We start from the raw sequence: 17,500 nt of genomic DNA on the forward strand, positions 1-17,500 counted from the left end.
CCCCCCCACTCTCCCTCTCTCTCTTTCTCTCTCTCTCTCTCTACTATCTACCCTCAGTCCCTTCGCTTCCTCTTTCTCTCTGTCTCTCATTCTCCTTTGGGCTGATTTTCAGATTTGTGTGTGTGTGTGTGTGTGGTTTGTATGACACTGTAATGTAATACAGGCTTGTAGGCACAAGAAGCTCTTTTACAAACAACTTTAGTAAAGAGGGTATTTTTGCTTTGCATCAGATCTGGCATATCACACACATGCGTGTGTGTGTGTGCACGTGTGTGTGTGTGTGGTTTGTTTAACACTGTTTTCTATTTAACAAACTGCCAAAATTCAGACTTAAATTCATCAAGTCAAGACACTCCAACATTCCGCAGTAACCACGTAACCGTAGCAACATCCATTGTGATGCTTGATCTGTGGCCCTGGCAGTGGAGCAGGGCTTGTTGCTATGGCAATAGTTCCAGCTTTGGCCCATAGACTGTATAAAGAACTGCAGGAACACCAGTCACACACACTCCTGTTCATACACATGTGTAATGCTGAGATGCTGTTTAGATATTGATATGTATATTCAATTATATAATTACTGTTCTGATGAAACTAAACAAATGCTGATATTGCTTTCTTTATATTATGCTCTTCTCCTAAAAATGAATGTGTGGATTATGAGAATGTTTCAACAACAACAACATGATGTATTCTGTTCTCCCTAAAGTTTAGTTATTTGCTGAATTTCTTTGAAAAAATATTTGCTGATCTGAGGTGTCAGTGGTTCTATACAGTACTGTATGTGTTGACATAGAAAAAACATGCTTGTTTTTCTGACTTAAAATATGTAAATAAAATGTGTTTCTGACTTTTTTAAATGTCTGAATAAAGATTCTGCAAGGAGACGTGATGAACCTGTTGTCAGTTGATTTGTTTCATGGTTTTCTATGCCATAACAAAACAGAATATATGTGATTTTTATTTTGTGTTTTTTTTTTCTTTTCTTCAAACTTCCTTTTTCTGTAGTTGGACATGGCATGCATTGACCACCAAGATCATCTCTCTATTCAGTGCAACACTGTACCAGATTAGTGTATTGCAGTAGTATAATAACTAGGGCTGTCAAAATAACACATTAACTTTGATTAATTAATTACAGAAATATTAAGGCATTAAAGAAAATAAAGCTGCTTAATCACATTTCGTGGTGACATTTGACACAGTGCAGTGTCGCTATAGTGACTGAAGGACGCAGACGAGAAAGCTGCTTTGAATGAAACGTTTAGCCTGTTTTATAAGAACGCCCAGACAAATCCTGTTTACAGAAGGATCCATCTACTATTTCTGCGGTAAGGAATTCCCGTTGCCTACCATGGGAGTTCGTCAAGTCTGAAATATCACCAGAGCATCTTTAATAGGTAGCCTGGCTCTGGTATCACCCAGGGGCGATTCTAGACCTAGAGCTTTGCTGGGGCACAGGCCCCCAACATTAAAAAAAGTTTTATTAAAAATAGTTTTACGTCTAGCCCCCATCATGTCCTCATCCGTTTCTTGCCTGTCTCTCTCCTCCTCCTTCTCCTGCTTGGTACTGGACTGCCCAGCCTGTGCTCTTTCTCCCCTCTCTTCTCCCTCTCTTCGACCTTCTCCTCCTCCTCCTCCAGCACTCTCTCCCTCAATTGTTGTAGCAGCCACTATCCAGCAACATCCAAACACATAGGCATAAGTAGGCCTATACTCACTGCATGAATTTAATAGGCTTTCCTACTAACACAAGGGAAGCTTATTTTAGTCAAAATTGATATATACTTCCCTCTCAGGCAAGGGTCCTATAGACATCCTGGCAATACTGCAGTTCTTTGAAGCTTAAATAGCCTACTAAAGCCTTCATACTGACTTTTGGTGATAATTTGCAAATGTAGCCTATAATAATCTACACAGATGGCTACTCTGATTCTGTGTATATTCTTATAGGCTACATTTGCAAATGCAGCAAACTTATTTAAGTTTGCCTTTAAACCCTTGATCAAATCACAGCACTGGCTATTAACAGCATAAATGTTAATGTTACCGTTAATGTGGGCAAAATTATCCCTCCCTCATCCTCCTCACTGTTCCTGTCCCTCTGCCTCTGTTCAGGAAGGATTTTCTGATGTCCATCTCAAAGTCAAAGTCAAAGTCAGCTTTATTGTCAATTTCTTCACATGTTCCAGACATACAAAGAGATCGAAATTACGTTTCTCACTATCCCACGGTGGAGACAAGACATATTTTACCAATTTTAAGTCCACAGACAAACATAACATTCAAGTAAACAAAAAAGTAAGTAAATAAGTAAATAAGAGGGCACATATAATGAAAATGAAGAATGAAACTTCTGAATAGTTTATCAGAAGGCTATGTTTAGTTTTACAGTAGGACAGCTTCACAAACAGTAGGCTATAGCCTAGGCTACTTTTACAGGACTCTCTCTACAGTATACGTATAAATCCTTATCAATTGTCCGCATGTGTGCATGCAGCCTACGCATGGTGTGAATGTGTGTGTGAGGGAGAGAGCACAAGCTGGTAAACTGTTGCTACAATGACGCTAAGAAAAACAGATTATGTGGGTAACACTCTCTAACAGCGATCAACATTTTTTCTGTCAAACAAGTTGTGAATTTGTTGTAACATTAAACAGGGGACGACTTACTCTATGCTCAGAGTGATGTACCGAGCTCCAGCGGATTCCACAGTGTATGTGTGTGCAGTAGGCTACATCGAAACACTCGGAAGAATCATGTGAACGATTTTCATTGGTTGTTGCGTTCAATCTTAGCCAGCTACAGAGGTGCTATTTCTGATTGGCTATTTTATGACCCCTTTCTTTATTCCTTGTTTTTTTTTTATTGGCTGGTAAGTGACAGGCTCGAGCCATGATTAAAACAGGCACGGAGATTCGCTCATGAATGCCGTTTCCAGCTAGAGCCGCGCTAGAATTTTACTGGGGCATTGGAGACTTTTACTAAGGCACGTGCCCCAGTGAATAAGGTCTAGTAACGCCCCTGGTATCACCTCAATGCAAAGCAATCTGGAGGTAGGCCCACAAGTTAGCACACCTCTTGATGATGATAATGCTAGCTGCCAGCCTTGTTAAAGTTACTTTGCTAACGTAGTGTATTGTTTGCTTAGCCTATATAGGCCTACCCTACGACTGACTAACTAACTAACCGACAAACTCCCTTACTAAATTGACTACATTTGTTGCACACTTGAAACAAAATGTCTTCAAATGTATGTTGAAGGTGGTTACATTTATTTCCATTCCAATAACTTCACACATTGCATTTCGATTCGCACTTGTAGGCTATGCTGCTTTTTTTGTCTCGTTTTCTCAGAGCCCTGCGTTCTCTTATCCTGGACTGCCACCTACTGGATAGAAAAGGTAACAACCTAATAATTATGTGAACAAAAATCTGCAACATGTTTGAATGTCCAAAAAAGGATAAATCATGGGGGTATACCACACATTACCTTGGTGGTAGGGTAGCTTACTCTGCACATGCCATTGACAGTGAGTAGTAACTTCAGTCATTTGCATCATACTAAAAATCTGACACCAGGAACTACGCTGATGCCTGAGCCAAAGGGGAAATTATAATAAAAGAGAGACGTTGAACTTTAAAGCCTATAATGTTGGTTTGGCTCTTCATTGATTCACTCATCTGCCAAAATTGATTTTAAGATAATTATGTTCATAGCAAAAATGGATGCATGCAATTAATTCAGATTAATTAACCACAGAGTTTGTGGGAGTGGAAGGGAGTTCCAGAGTTTGGGGCCAGCCACGCTAAAGGCCCTGTCACCCATGGAACGGAGATGTGCAGTGGGGGTGGATAGGAGGTGGGCATCAGTGGAGCGTAAGGTGCGGGTAGGTTGGGGTGGGCATCAGTGGAGCGTAAGGTGCGGGTTGGTTGGGGTGGGCATCAGTGGAGCGTAAGGTGCAGGTAGGTTGGTAAGGGGTCAGGAGGCTTGAAAGATAAAATGGTGCAAGATTATGTTATATATATATATAAGTTATATAGAATGTCTATTTATACTCAACATATATACTCTATTTATCTCTGTAGACATGTCATCTGGAAACCTGTATTTATCCAACTATACACTGTACATTATTAATCTCTATTGTCTACACAGCTATACTCTACCTGCACTTGGTACTTAATGCTTCTTTGCACTTCTGGTTGGATGTCAACTGCATTTCATTGGCTCTGTGCCTGTACTCAGCTAAATTACAATAAAGTTTAATCTAATCTAATCAAATCTAATAACTGATATTGTTTGAGCTTTTTCAGTACAGATGGCCTGGGTTCTCTTAACGCTACTTACCAAGTCCCTTTTACCGCCTTCCTCTGGGCCCAGAGCTGCAAACACACAGACAGTTCACAGAAGGAGATCAAACACAGTTCTGATGGAGAACAGTGCTACCTCATGCAGCAACCAGGGTAAGATACACCCAACAACTGTTCCGTATGACTATTGCCATTCCTTGTGTAAGAACACTACAATTCTACCACCAATGTTCATTACAATCTCTGCAGAACTGTGAAAGCTTTGAGGTTGTTTAGTGTTGAGGATGCCTGCTCTGTTCTGTCCCCCACCTCCAGCCCATCTCCTCCTCACACATCTGCCTTATCAATGTCTAGTTGCTGCATTGATGCCTGCTCTGTTCTGTACCCCACCTCCTCCTCACACATCTGCCTTATCAATGTCTAATTGCTGCATTGATGTCTGCTCTGTTCTGTACTCCATCTCCTCCTCATCTGCCTTATCAATGTCTAGTTGCTGCATTGATGCCTGCTCTGTTCTGTACCCCACCTCCTCCTCATCTGCCTTATCAATGTCTAGTTGCTGCATTGATGCCTGCTCTGTTCTGTACTCCATCTCCTCCTCATCTGCCTTATCAATGTCTAGTTGCTGCATTGATGCCTGCTCTGTTCTGTACCCCATCTCCTCCTCATCTGCCTTATCAATGTCTAGTTGCTGCATTGATGCCTGCTCTGTTCTGTACTCCATCTCCTCCTCATCTGCCTTATCAATGTCTAGTTGCTGCATTGATGCCTGCTCTGTTCTGTACTCCATCTCCTCCTCATCTCCTCCTCATCTGCCTTATCAATGTCTAGTTGCTGCATTGATGGCTGCTCTGTTCTGTACCCCATCTCCTCCTCATCTGCCTTATCAATGTCTAGTTGCTGCATTGATGGCTGCTCTGTTCTGTACTCCATGGGGGGTTTATCTGCTGCTCTCTCTGTCTTAGGCTTTTCATGTTTACATGTGGAAGGGCAGGGGGCTCCCAGAACAGAGCCATACCACCAAATGAAACATTATGCATTACAAATAGTATTTAACTGTCTAGACTAATTAACTAAGTAGTCTTGACTGAAATGTATATTACAATCCCTGCAAAACAAAGCTATGAAGTTGTTTAGTGGTGATGTAATTATGCTTCCCTGAATTTTCCCATCTTTTTCTGCATGTTCTGTGCAATTTTGCAGTTTTCCCACGCCTCTGGTACAGCAGGTAGTAGGGTGGGGTGTGTGTGTGTGTGTGTGTGTTGGGGGGGGGTGACTTGGGTTGGAAGTTGGCTCCCACGCTGGAGACCCCTTAAGTTTTCATGTAGCCCTCTGCTCTGCCTCTTTTGCAACTGTCCTGATGCAGAGGTACATGTATGTGTCTTGCATACAATGCATCGTATCTTTTGTTTATGCTTTCATGGTTAATTGTATCATGCTTTTTTCACATAGAACTGATGTCTGGTGTTGCACACCTTATACACGAGTTACGTTGTTTTAATCACCGTTTTTATATTAGCTCAGTGCACAATGCACGTTACCATAGTTACGTTGTTTTAATCACCGTTTTTATATTAGCTCAGTGCACAATACACGTTACACGAGTTACATTGTTTTAATCACCGTTTTTATATTAGCTCGGTGCACAATGCATGTTACACGAGTTCCACATGCTACAGTTGCAAGTGTCGCTGCAGGTGTAGTCCCATAGTGTTAAGCTAGTTGGCTTACAGACATTCAGTGTGAATTGACTGCAAATGTGAAGAGAGAGCTATAAATAAATAAATATCAAAAGCAAAGGTCGGTTGTGACGTCCATCATTCCCACAATTAACACAACGCAGAGTGATCAAGGGAGGGGAGAGACAACCTCTGTTACAGTGACAACACAAATGACATGAAGGAATCTCACAATCTTACTGTGTGTGTGTGTGTGTGTGTGTGTGTGTGTGTGTGTGTGTGTGTGTGTGTGTGTTTGTGTGTAATAAGGTGAGGGTTTGTGTGTGCAATGAGGTGAAGCTTTTCTGTTTCAGGTTGGAGTGCTGTGAGTCCTGTTGGAAAGAGACAGTTTAAGGAAAGTCGGAAGACAAATAACTTGATGTTTGTGATTTCAAATGAGCATGAAGCATTCATGACAAGACAGGAGCTGTGTTCAAATAATGATGTTTGTGATTTCAAATGAGCATGAAGATAGGCTATCAAGGCATCTTCTCCATTATCCTCCTCATATTCATCTGCATCTTCACCACCACATCCAGATTCCCATTGTGCTGTTTTGCAGCAGCAGCATCCAACCATTGCTTCACGTCATTCTCAAATGTATTAATTTCCTCTGTTTTCTGTGCAAGCCAATTGTGTTGGTTGTCGTGTTCAGGGTCTGGAATAGGCCTTTCCAGCAAAGTAGTTTGAGTTTCTAAAGCCTCTTTAGAAGTGTTTCTTCACATCAGATACAGTTTGAGGTGTCTTTTTCTGACTATCATATCTTATTTTATATATCTATTTTATATATCTATTTTTATTTTTGTATATTTTATTTTTCCTTCTTTCTCTCTTCCTTTCTATTCTACTTTCTTGTTATATCACTCTCTAAAAATGATTGCCTAGTTGTTTAAAATGGCTTGACAGAAATGTGTTAAAGTTCTTCTTCATCTATTACTCCTCATGTGTGTGTCTTTGGTTGTGTCCTCATCTTTTACTCATATGTGTGTGTTTGGTTGTGTCCTCATATTTTACTCCTCATACTATATGTGTGTGTTTGGTTGTTTACTTCTGCTTCAGCACACACCTCTCCCCCCTTTTCCTCTAGACTCTCGTGTCTTTCTTTAAAAAATTTTTAAATGTAAAAATCTTTTTGTTTATAATTCTGTTTCTTCCTTTTATATTTGTTTATCTTTCTGTTTGTTATTTTGTTTCTTGTTTCTGAAATGGCAAATGTTTCAGTGTAAACAGACACCCAATAGGCAGTCGTGTCTGTGAAAGTCCTAATCCTATTGATTAGGCTCCCATGTCCAAGGTCACAGGTTCAAGCCCAGTGAGGGACTGTTTTACACAAGTCAGGTCACACACACCATGAAGGGATTGTGCAGCCATTCCTATTGGTCGAGTCAGACGCCACTTTTTAAGTGCTTGTGATTGGACCAGTTGTGTTTAACTTCCTGTTTCTGCTGCAGTGTGTCAAATGTGTTTCTTACGGATGCTGTCAGAATAGAGCCCTCTGTCTCTCATGTAGTCTGGCTCACTGGGAGATGGTTGTCATGGACACTGAATGATAATCCTCTTCTCTCCTTTATCCTGAAGATGGCGTAATTTGAAGCTCACTCACACACTGATACTATTACAGTTTTTTCTGATTGCTTAAGCACATTTTTTGTAACTATGGCTTTTTTTGCAAAACTCTACACACAAATGGCAAAACCTCTCACTCAATCAGCAAAACATTGTAGTTCTCTTGCAAAAGCTAACACACCTTGCTTAACTCTTCACACCTTCGTAAAAATTGTGTTTTCGTATCTAACAGTAAACACAAGCCATCACAATAGTAAGCACACAATGTGCCAACAACACACTGATGGTATGAATAGAAAACACATCTGGCTTTTGCTTTCTCTGTGCACAAGGTAGACTATGTCAGTTTGAGGTCATACTTTTGTCATAGTTCTGTAAACATACAGGGATCCAAATTTCAAGTATTGGTGTTTATTTACACACATCAAAACAAACACAAGTGTGTTTTTCCAAGTCAAAACACAAAATAGCATTACACTGAGACAAAAGAAATCATTCTACATCGGGTCGTCTCTCTCAAAATTCTGTCTACTTCACATGCAATGTCCTAGTCCAAGGCACCGGGAAAAATATATTCTGGAATGACGTATCCAGGCCTGACATGACAATATCCCCACATGTAGACTGTTTTTTTGTCTGTAAAAGGGCTATTTCTTTCTCTTCTCACTCTTCCTGCTCACTCCATTGTACCCATTGTACATTACCTGTGGCTTATTTATAGTGCTTAGGCTGATTGCAAAGTGAACTAATTATCTAAAACAGTTTTCACATGAGAAAGTGTGCCAGAGAGTTGGCAAAATAGTGTAAATAATAGCCATTGTGCCTACAGTTGTGCAAAGTGTGTGTTACAAAATTGCAAACTGAGTGCAAAGCAGTGTTTGTGCTTTTAGTTTTGCAAACTCAGTGAGTGGTTTTGCCATTTGTGTGTAGAGTTTTGCAAAAAAAGCCATAGTTACAAAAAATGTGTTTAAGCATTCAGAAAAAACTGAGTTTTGAGTTGATTTCTTTCTTTAGTAGTATCAGTGTGTGAGTAAGTGAGCATATGATTTAATTAAATTAACACATTCAAATGAATTTTCTTGTAAATTGTTGTGTTTTTGTAATATGTGTGGACATATTTTGTGTATCTATATTTGTGTTTGTGTGCTGGCATGTGTGTGAGTTTGCATGCTACAGTAACATACTTACTTACTGGCTTCCTCTTCCTATGTTCTCACCATAGCATATCATCTCTACATTTGATTGGATGTTAGGCCACATGTGATGACATCAGCAACTGGTCCCATCTCACTTGTTTAAACTACTGCGTCTGAGCCCACAGTACAGTGTTATGGTGCCATCTAGTGGTCAACAGTAGAACATGTCCTGAGAGGAGACTAGCAGCAGCTACACCAGTTTGTGTGTGTGTATTTGTGTGTGTGTGTGTGTGTGTGTGTTTGTGCAATCTACTGGATTATTCAGATTTGATTCCTAATGTAACTTGACTTGTAAAGTGGAATCGAATAAAGTATATAAAATGTGTGTGTGTGTGTGTGTGTGTGTGTGTGTGTGTGTGTGTGTGAGAGAGAGAGTTTGGTAGAGAGCCGGTCAACATGGTCTTGCAATCCCTGCCAAGAGGACCTTTTCTGTCACATGGACAGCTCCGACACTGGTCATAGACCTCTGCCTACAAAAATGAGTTAGCGCAAGTTAAGATCACAGTATCCGTTTGAAGGCAGAGGACAAGAGTGTGTAGAGCAAAATGTCTGCATTTCTGATTTCTTCGTCCCCACGTGAGTTTAACAGATGGAAAATCCCCATGTTATTTTACAATAGGAAAAATCTGGGCAAAGACAGTAGCTTTTTTGTAGGTGAACTTCATACGCAGCAAAAAATTAAATCTAACAAAGTGTTATTAATCTTATATTAAAATCAAAAAATGTATTTGGTATCGTTTTTAGTATGAGACTCATCAAGCATACTCTCAAAAGATCATTTTCAATGCATTTAAGACGACTAATTTGTTCAACGCACTGGCAACCATATTTGCTTGATTTTAGGACAAATTTACTTAACACACTGGCATACATATGTGCATAATATCAGGATGAGACGTCAGATAAAATAAGTCAAACTCCTCTTAAATTTAGTAAAAAATATTGTAAGGGCTAGGTATTTCTCTTTATACAGTTTTTGCAGTGTAGGTCTACTTGTGGCTTGATAAAGATGCAAGTCTGAAACAGGTCCCAAGAAGAGAACTAGTTTGACTTAAACTTGAACTTGAGGCCCTGATCGCTCACATCGATGCACCTGAATTACAGCCACACCCACACAGCTATTCTAGTTCTACTGCAGTGTTCTAGTTCTATTCTAGTTCTACTGCAGTGTTCCAGTTCTAGTTCTACTGCAGGTGTAATCTGATATCTTTATAAACTACAGCCTCTACTACACACACAGCTATTCTAGTTCTACTGCAGTGTTCTAGTTCTACTGCAGGTCTAATCTGATATCTTTATGAACTACAGCCTCTACTACACACACAGCTATTCTAGTTCTACTGCAGGTGTAATCTGATATCTTTATAAACTACAGCCACACACACACAGCTATTCTAGTTCTACTGCAGGTGTAATCTGATATCTTTATGAATTACAGCCACACACACACACAGCTATTCTAGTTCTACTGCAGTGTTCTAGTTCTACTGCAGGTGTAATCTGATATCTTTATGAACTACAGCCTCTACTACACACACAGCTATTCTAGTTCTACTGCAGTGTTGTAGTTCTAGTTCTACTGCAGGTCTAATCTGATATCTTTATGAACTACAGTCACTACTACACGCACAGCTATTCTAGTTCTACTGCAGTGTTCCAGTTCTAGTTCTACTGCAGGTCTAATCTGAGAATGTAGACATTCTGGAGAACCAGGACTGAAGCTGAAGACTCTGCACCACCTGCCATTTCTGTCTCTGTCCGTGTGTATCTGTTATGCAACATTAACCGCACATGAAATCAACAACAGAACAAGATCAGCTGGTTTTCTTGGCTATCTGAATATGGATTTAATAGCCTGGGACTGAAGCTGTCTAACCAGTAGCCCACAGAGAGCATTTGAGGTTCACGGAAATGGACAAACAGAAAAACAAATGAATGAAAACACTCCTAAAGCAGTGTGAGTTTCTGTCTATTTATGTTTTACATAGAAGGTGGTGTACTTGCAATAATGTGAGTTTCAGCTTAAATCATAGAGCTTAATCATAGAGCTTAATCATAGAGCTTAATCATTGAGAGGTTTTTTCATATTGTGGGCCATTTCTGTTTCTCTGTGTCATCTGCTTTTTCTGTCTTAATGTTGTGAATAGTGTGAACGGGGCTGTAATCAGTCTGTTAATAATCTGAATTGTATTGTGATTGTCTATCTTAATGGTGTGAACGGTGCTGTAATCAGTTTGTTAATAATCTGAATTGTATTGTAAAAGCCAGCCAAAAGGCTCTTGGGGGAAAAGCTCTACAAGAGGCTTCTTTTAGGTGCACATAAGTAACATAGGAGAGCTTCAGCGTTCTTTTAGACAAGTGAAGCCCAAAGCAGTAAGAAGGTGCTCTTTGGTAGAGACATTGCTTAGAGGCCCTGATGATGTCTGTGTGTGGCCAAAACATGCTGGTGTGGTTTTATCAGTTCTACTAAGAACTATCCTGTTTAGTAAAGCTTTGTTATTGTAGGAATAGGTTTAGTGTCATTTGTCAGGTGCCTTCATTTCATTTGAAATATACAGTTCTCTGATAAAACTCATATAGTAGTTTATGTTGTTGATTGACATATAGTGTTTTGTCTGTTGGATTGTGTTGTGTAGATATGTTGTGAGTGTATTTTGTCTGCAATTTCTGCAAACCTGAACCAGACTCATGCCACTGTGATGGTCATGTTGATAATCTCAAGTATGTGCTATGGAGTATTCTTGTTGATAATCTCAAGTATGTGTTATGGAGTATTCATGTAAATGATCTTGCGCATGTGTTATTGAGTCGTCATGAGGGAGAGGAAGCTGAGGGGGAATGACATGTTTTGTCATGTTTTTTTGCTAAAAAATGGTGGAAAGGCTCTTGAGCTGACCAGGCCATGACCAGGTACACTTGGGTACATTCACAAAAACACCTTTGGATGCATTTTGGCGAGAGTTACTTTATTTTTATTTATTTTTATTTAACCAGGAAAAGTCCCATTGAGTTACAGTAACTCTTCTCCCAGGGAGTCCTGGCCAAGACTGGCGGGAAAAAGTTACAAAAATATATATATACATAAAAGACAGGACAAAGGTTACATACTACACCACAAATCTCTGTACATACACTATACAAACACAATCAAGACATTACACTTAACTTAAGCTAATACAGACATACAACATTAAAGGGCACCAGTTAAAAACAATTATACTGTTCTGTCAGAGTTACGCTTTAAGACTGGGGAAAAGCCTTGGGCCAGCCCCGGTCTGTAATGGAAAAGAGCCATCAGAGTGATTATCAGACATGAGTAGAGAGATGAATCTTCTCCTGATGGAAGTTCTCCTCTTCTTCTCTAGGATGGGGGCCCAAAACTCTAACAGGAGGTCACTCTCCTATACAACCACCTCTGTGTCCATGAAGAGTGACAAGTCCATGGGTCGATCAATCGCCTTTCGAGGAGGAGACTCTTCCACTGAACAGTAAGGTTATGACTCTGGTCTTCATGTTATATAATGTTGTGTGTGTCTTATGACGCTTTAAAAGCCACAAAACAAGTTACATGTCCAATACTCACGCAAAATCTCCAATGATCAGTCTACATGGAGGGATATCATAAAATGGTGCTGTTGCCTTCCTCTTGAGCTAAAAATGGTTTAAAATGGTGGTGTTGCCTAAAGGGGGACACACTCGCCATCATTGGCGGAATTGCTGGAGTGTGAGGTATGTCCTTGACACAAGGCTTTGTCACTAGGCCTTGTTTTCACATGATGTTCTGTACTCTGTTACCTTCATTTTCACATGATGTTTCCACTCTGTTACCTTTGTTTTGGATTGTACTTCTGATTTCTGAGTGAACATTTTCTTTTATTTTTATTCTTAATTATTATATAATCATTTTTTTTTTGTAAATTAAACACTTTATATTTGAGCCATCTTTTGTTCATTCGCCGTTTTGGAGGTTCTCACAATCTCTATCCTTTTGTTGGCCTAGACTAGAACCTAAGCTCTGTAACATGCTTCTATAAGTGTTTGGATCTGTAAATTCGTCCCATGTTAAGACCCCAATAAAAGCATTAAAATATGTGTGTGTGTTTGCGTGTGTGCATGTGTCATAAGCAGACATGAGAGGAAACAGGAATGTTCTCCTGATGGAAGTTCTCCTCTTCTTCTATAGGATGGGGGACACTAGCACTAACAGGAGGCCACCCTCCCCTACAACCACCCGTGTGTCCATGAAGAGTGATGAGTCCATGGGTCGACCAGTCGACTTTACAGGAGGAGACTTTTCTACTGAACAGTAAGATCATGACTCTGGTCTTCATGTTATATAATGTAGTGTGTTTGTGTGTGTGTGTGTGTGTGTGTGTGTGTGTGTGCTCTGTGTGTGCTTGTGTGTGTGTGTATAGTACATGTGATTAGCAGAAATCAGAACAAAATGTTCTCCTGATGAAAGTTCTCTTCTTTTCTAGGACGAGGGGCACAAGTTCTAACAGTAGATCACCCTCCCCTACAATCACATGTGTGCCCAAGAAGATTGATTGGTCCATGGCTCGAACAATGACCTTTAAAAGTGGAGACTCTTCTACTGGAAAGTAAGATAATGACTCTGTTCTTCATGTTATATAATGCCATGTGTGTTTGTCTATGTGTGTGTATGTGTGTGTGTGTGTGTGTGTGTGTGTGTATGTGTGTGTGTTTGTGTGTGTGTGTCTTTCTTTTACTGCGCAGTAGGGGTGAACGGGGTAAGTTGAGCATAGGGGTAAAATGAGTTACTCCTTGTTTCTAGGAAACTGTAAACAAATTTCATGATGTGACAGCATTTTAAAGAAGAGGGAATCATTCTTTAAAATCCGTGGAAAGGTACAGCACATGGCAAATGTGGTAAAAAATACAGGAAGTGCAGACCATATTAGGGAAAAGGGGTGAAGACAGTCACATGACAGCAGACACGTAAACAGAGCACATGGGGAACAAGCAAGAGCAAACACAGGACAATACACAAAATGGCCACTAGGGTGGCACAGTCACTCAATCCAGTCCAGATCCTGACAAATATGATGTGAGGGCAAAACAAAATCATACATTTTACTTTTAGCTTTCACTTTAGCAAAATCATAAATGTTACTTTTCTTTAGTGTTACTAAGAGCTAAAGACACTAGGCAGCAAATTATTAAGATTTATTTAAGTTAATTAAATGGGAAAATTCAAAGGTAAACAGGTGACAAATGTATGCCTAAACCTGTCCTGGCAAACTTTCAGTTGAATCTATTTGGCAAATTTAAAGGTAAACAGGTGACAAATGTTGTATGCCTAAACCTGTCCTGGCAAATTTTCAGTTGAATCTATTTGGCAAATTCTCAGTTAAATGTTGGTGTTTGTTACTGTTTGTAGAAATTAAATTATTTCATGTGTTACCTGAAATCTTTGTTTTGGCCCAACTTACCCAACACCTAGCCTCGTCTTACCCCACATATGTATGCATTTTACGATAGTAAGCCTATCATACTTCATCAGATATTAACTCCTAAGGTGATTTTTTTGGCATCATCACAGAGTAGGCTATAGCCTATCCCATCCATTGGAGATTAAACGTGATTCAGTGTGACTCATAAGTGAATATGTAATATCACATATGGTTTGCTCAAAATCGTATAGATTTTAATTAAATAACAGCCTGGTAGGATGCGATAGCCTACGGTATTTAAAACGGGTCTGAAAAGCTACAACCTTGTTTTCGTGAATTGAATTGCTTGGAAGAACAGAAAAAATGCTTCATATCATTCTTTAAAAAAGTATTTGAATCACATTGTAAATGCTATTGTACTGTAACATCATGTGACACATTCCATTTAAATGTATTGCTCAACATTGCTATTGGTCGGCATTAATCAATTAATTTATGAATTAACCTAGTCCTGATTCTGCCCATTCCATTTAAAGGTATTGCTCAACATTGTTGTTGGTCAGCTTTAACCAAATCTTTTATTAATTTACCTAGTCTTGATTCTGCCCATTCCATTTAAAGGTATTGCTCAACATTGTTGTTGGTCAGCTTTAACCAAATCATTTATTAATTAACCTAGTCCTGATTCTGCCCACTTTGTGTGTCTGACTTGCTCTAGCCACAGTGTCCATGCACTAGCGGCAAAATACACTACCAACCTGGCACCCTTATCATCTCCTCACGATCATTAGCTGCCCATTCTGTGAGTACACTGTAAACAAAACCTGGTCTCTGTAGGCAGCCCAGGCTCCAAAAACTGGAAACAAAAGGCAGGGGTGAGCTACTTCTCTAAGAATACTGAAGGCAGGGGTGAGCTACTTCTCTAAGAATACTGAAGGCAGGGGTGAGCTACTTCTGGTGTGTTTTGTTTGTTCCTTGGGTAAAATATCATGTGCATTGTTTTGGACAAAAACGTCTGCTGATATAAATTTAAATATAACCATAAACACAAACAAATGTGACTTCCTGCCACTACAAAACCCCTTAATTTCACCCCTTATAAATGCCTTACTTTTGACCTTCAAGTCCTTCTATAATTAAGTAGTTTTTAAGTAGAAATATGCATAGATTAAGGTCAATTAAGGAGAAAAGCCTACTGAATTTACCCTTTGCTTTTTTGATTTCCCCTTAATTTCCCCCCTTAGTCAAGGAATCCCTGAATTGACCATTTAAATTAAGATATACTTAAATTGTCCTTAATTAGCCCCTTAATCCCAACAAATAAAGGGAACCCCTGACTTGACACCTTAAATGTAAGATTGAGGGGTTTCACACTCACACCTAGGGCCTGTTTGACTAATGAGTGGCCCCTTAATATAAATAAGTGTTTTTGGCATGTTTTCAGGGGTAATTTAAGGTAAATTTGAGTACATCAGGTTTCATAGTGTGCACAATCAATGACTGCACTTTAAAACCAAATGATTTCATGAGAAAGCGTTAGGTAAGGTCTTTATGCTAAAAACAATACCAACTTGATTTGTGTCTCTTATTATAAGATCAATAACACTTGGTTAGATATCAGTTTTGCAGCAAATACATATTTTATATGAAGAAGGTTGTCATGTTTTGATTCCCAAAAGTCCCAAGTTGTCAAATGATTTATACAGGTTGCGATTTGTGAAAAAAAAACCCCAGAGGGGAACCATTCCAGTGAACGTACCATTCAAAGGGTTATGTTATTAATATTCGCAATTTAAGGTTCATAGCCTAGTGTTTTCACACCTAACAATACCCATCTTTGTAACATTTACCTTTATTTTAGTGTTAGTTTACCGTTGGCTATGACTTTAAAAAGCGAGTGTGCTTTAACATCAGTAAGTATTGTGCTTCATTTAATATGATAATCCAGCTCCTGTAATGCTGGTGCTTGACAAGCATATAAATTTACCTTGTTCTTGCCCATCTGAAATGACTTCTCTACCTTTGCTGCCTCCATCCTTTCTGATTTTGCTGTTTTAAAAAAATAAAAAAGTTATACAGTATATGATAGCATTGAGTTAGTGAATTGGCTAACATTGTTTGTTGTTAACCAAATATCAGCAGATATCAGCAGATCGATCCACAAATCCCACCTGCAGAAGAAGTTCCCATTTGAGGGAACCATAAATCAGGGACACCCCACATCTCTCAGACTTACCTACACAGAGCCCTGCATCACAGAAGGAGGAGGAGAGGTCAATGATGAACATGAGGTCAGACAGTTAGAGAGAGCATCCTGGAGAGAATCAGCACAAGGCTCACCAATCAAATGCAGTGTCATCTTTAAACCCTTATCTGGACAAGACAAACCCATCAGAACAGTGCTGACAAAGGGACTTGCTGGCATTGGAAAAACAGTCTCTGTGCAGAAGTTCATTCTGGACTGGGTTGAAGGAACAGCTAATCAGGACATCCACTTCATATTTCCTCTTCCTTTCCGGGAGCTGAACCTCATGACGGAGAAAAAATTCAGTCTAGTGGGTCTTATTCAGCACTTTTTTCCAGAAATCAAAGATCACAGAGTCTTCACTTGTTCAAAGAACAGATCAATGTTCATCTTTGGTGGTCTGGATGAGTGTCGACTTCCTCTAGATTTCAACTCACACCCAGAGTGTTGTGATGTGACAAAGCCAGCCTCAGTGGATGTGCTGCTGACAGACCTCATCAGGGGGAATCTGCTTCCCTCTGCTCTCCTCTGGATCACTACCCGACCAGCAGCAGCCAATCGGATCCCTCGTAAGTGTGTGGACCAAGTGACAGAAATAAAGGGATTTAATGACCCACAGAAAGAGGAGTATTTCAGGAAGAGAATCAGTGATGAGAACCTGGCCAGCAAAACCATCACACACCTGAAGTCATCCAGGAGCCTCTACATCATGTGCCACATTCCAGTCTTCTGCTGGATTTCAGCCACTGTTGTAGTGAGAACATCAGAGGAATCAGAGAGTTTAGAAATGCCAAGGACTCTGACTCAGATGTACACACGCTTCCTGATCATCCAGACAAACATGAAAAAGTACAAGTACACAGAGAGAAAAGAGAGTGATGAAGAGGTGATTTTCAAACTGGGGAAACTGGCTTTCCATCAGCTGGAGAAAGGCAATCTGATCTTCTATGTGGAAGACCTGAGAGAGTGTGGCATTGATGTCACAGAGGCATCAGTGTATTCAGGTGTGTGTACTCAGATCTTCAGAGAGGAGTCTGGACTGTACC

General features: G+C 39.8%; 1 protein-coding gene across 1 annotated transcript in view; it reads left to right on the forward strand.

The window, feature by feature from the left end:
* Positions 1-16,145: 16,145 nt before the first annotated feature.
* Positions 16,146-17,500, forward strand: part of LOC143116702 (protein NLRC3-like) — a 7,012-nt gene continuing 5,657 nt past the window's right edge. The window contains exons 1-2 of the mRNA XM_076277990.1: positions 16,146-16,162; positions 16,440-17,500. The exon at positions 16,440-17,500 is cut by the window's right edge and continues 631 nt beyond it. Of these exons, the coding sequence (XP_076134105.1) occupies positions 16,146-16,162; positions 16,440-17,500 (1,078 nt within the window). The remainder of the gene's footprint in view (positions 16,163-16,439) is intronic.

Source organism: Alosa pseudoharengus, unplaced genomic scaffold (assembly GCF_046254945.1).
Source record: "Alosa pseudoharengus isolate Yale_2024_CS ecotype anadromous, Long Island Sound unplaced genomic scaffold, YU_APseudo_1.1 YU_APseudo_1.1_scf_1, whole genome shotgun sequence".
Taxonomy (NCBI): domain Eukaryota; kingdom Metazoa; phylum Chordata; class Actinopteri; order Clupeiformes; family Clupeidae; genus Alosa; species Alosa pseudoharengus.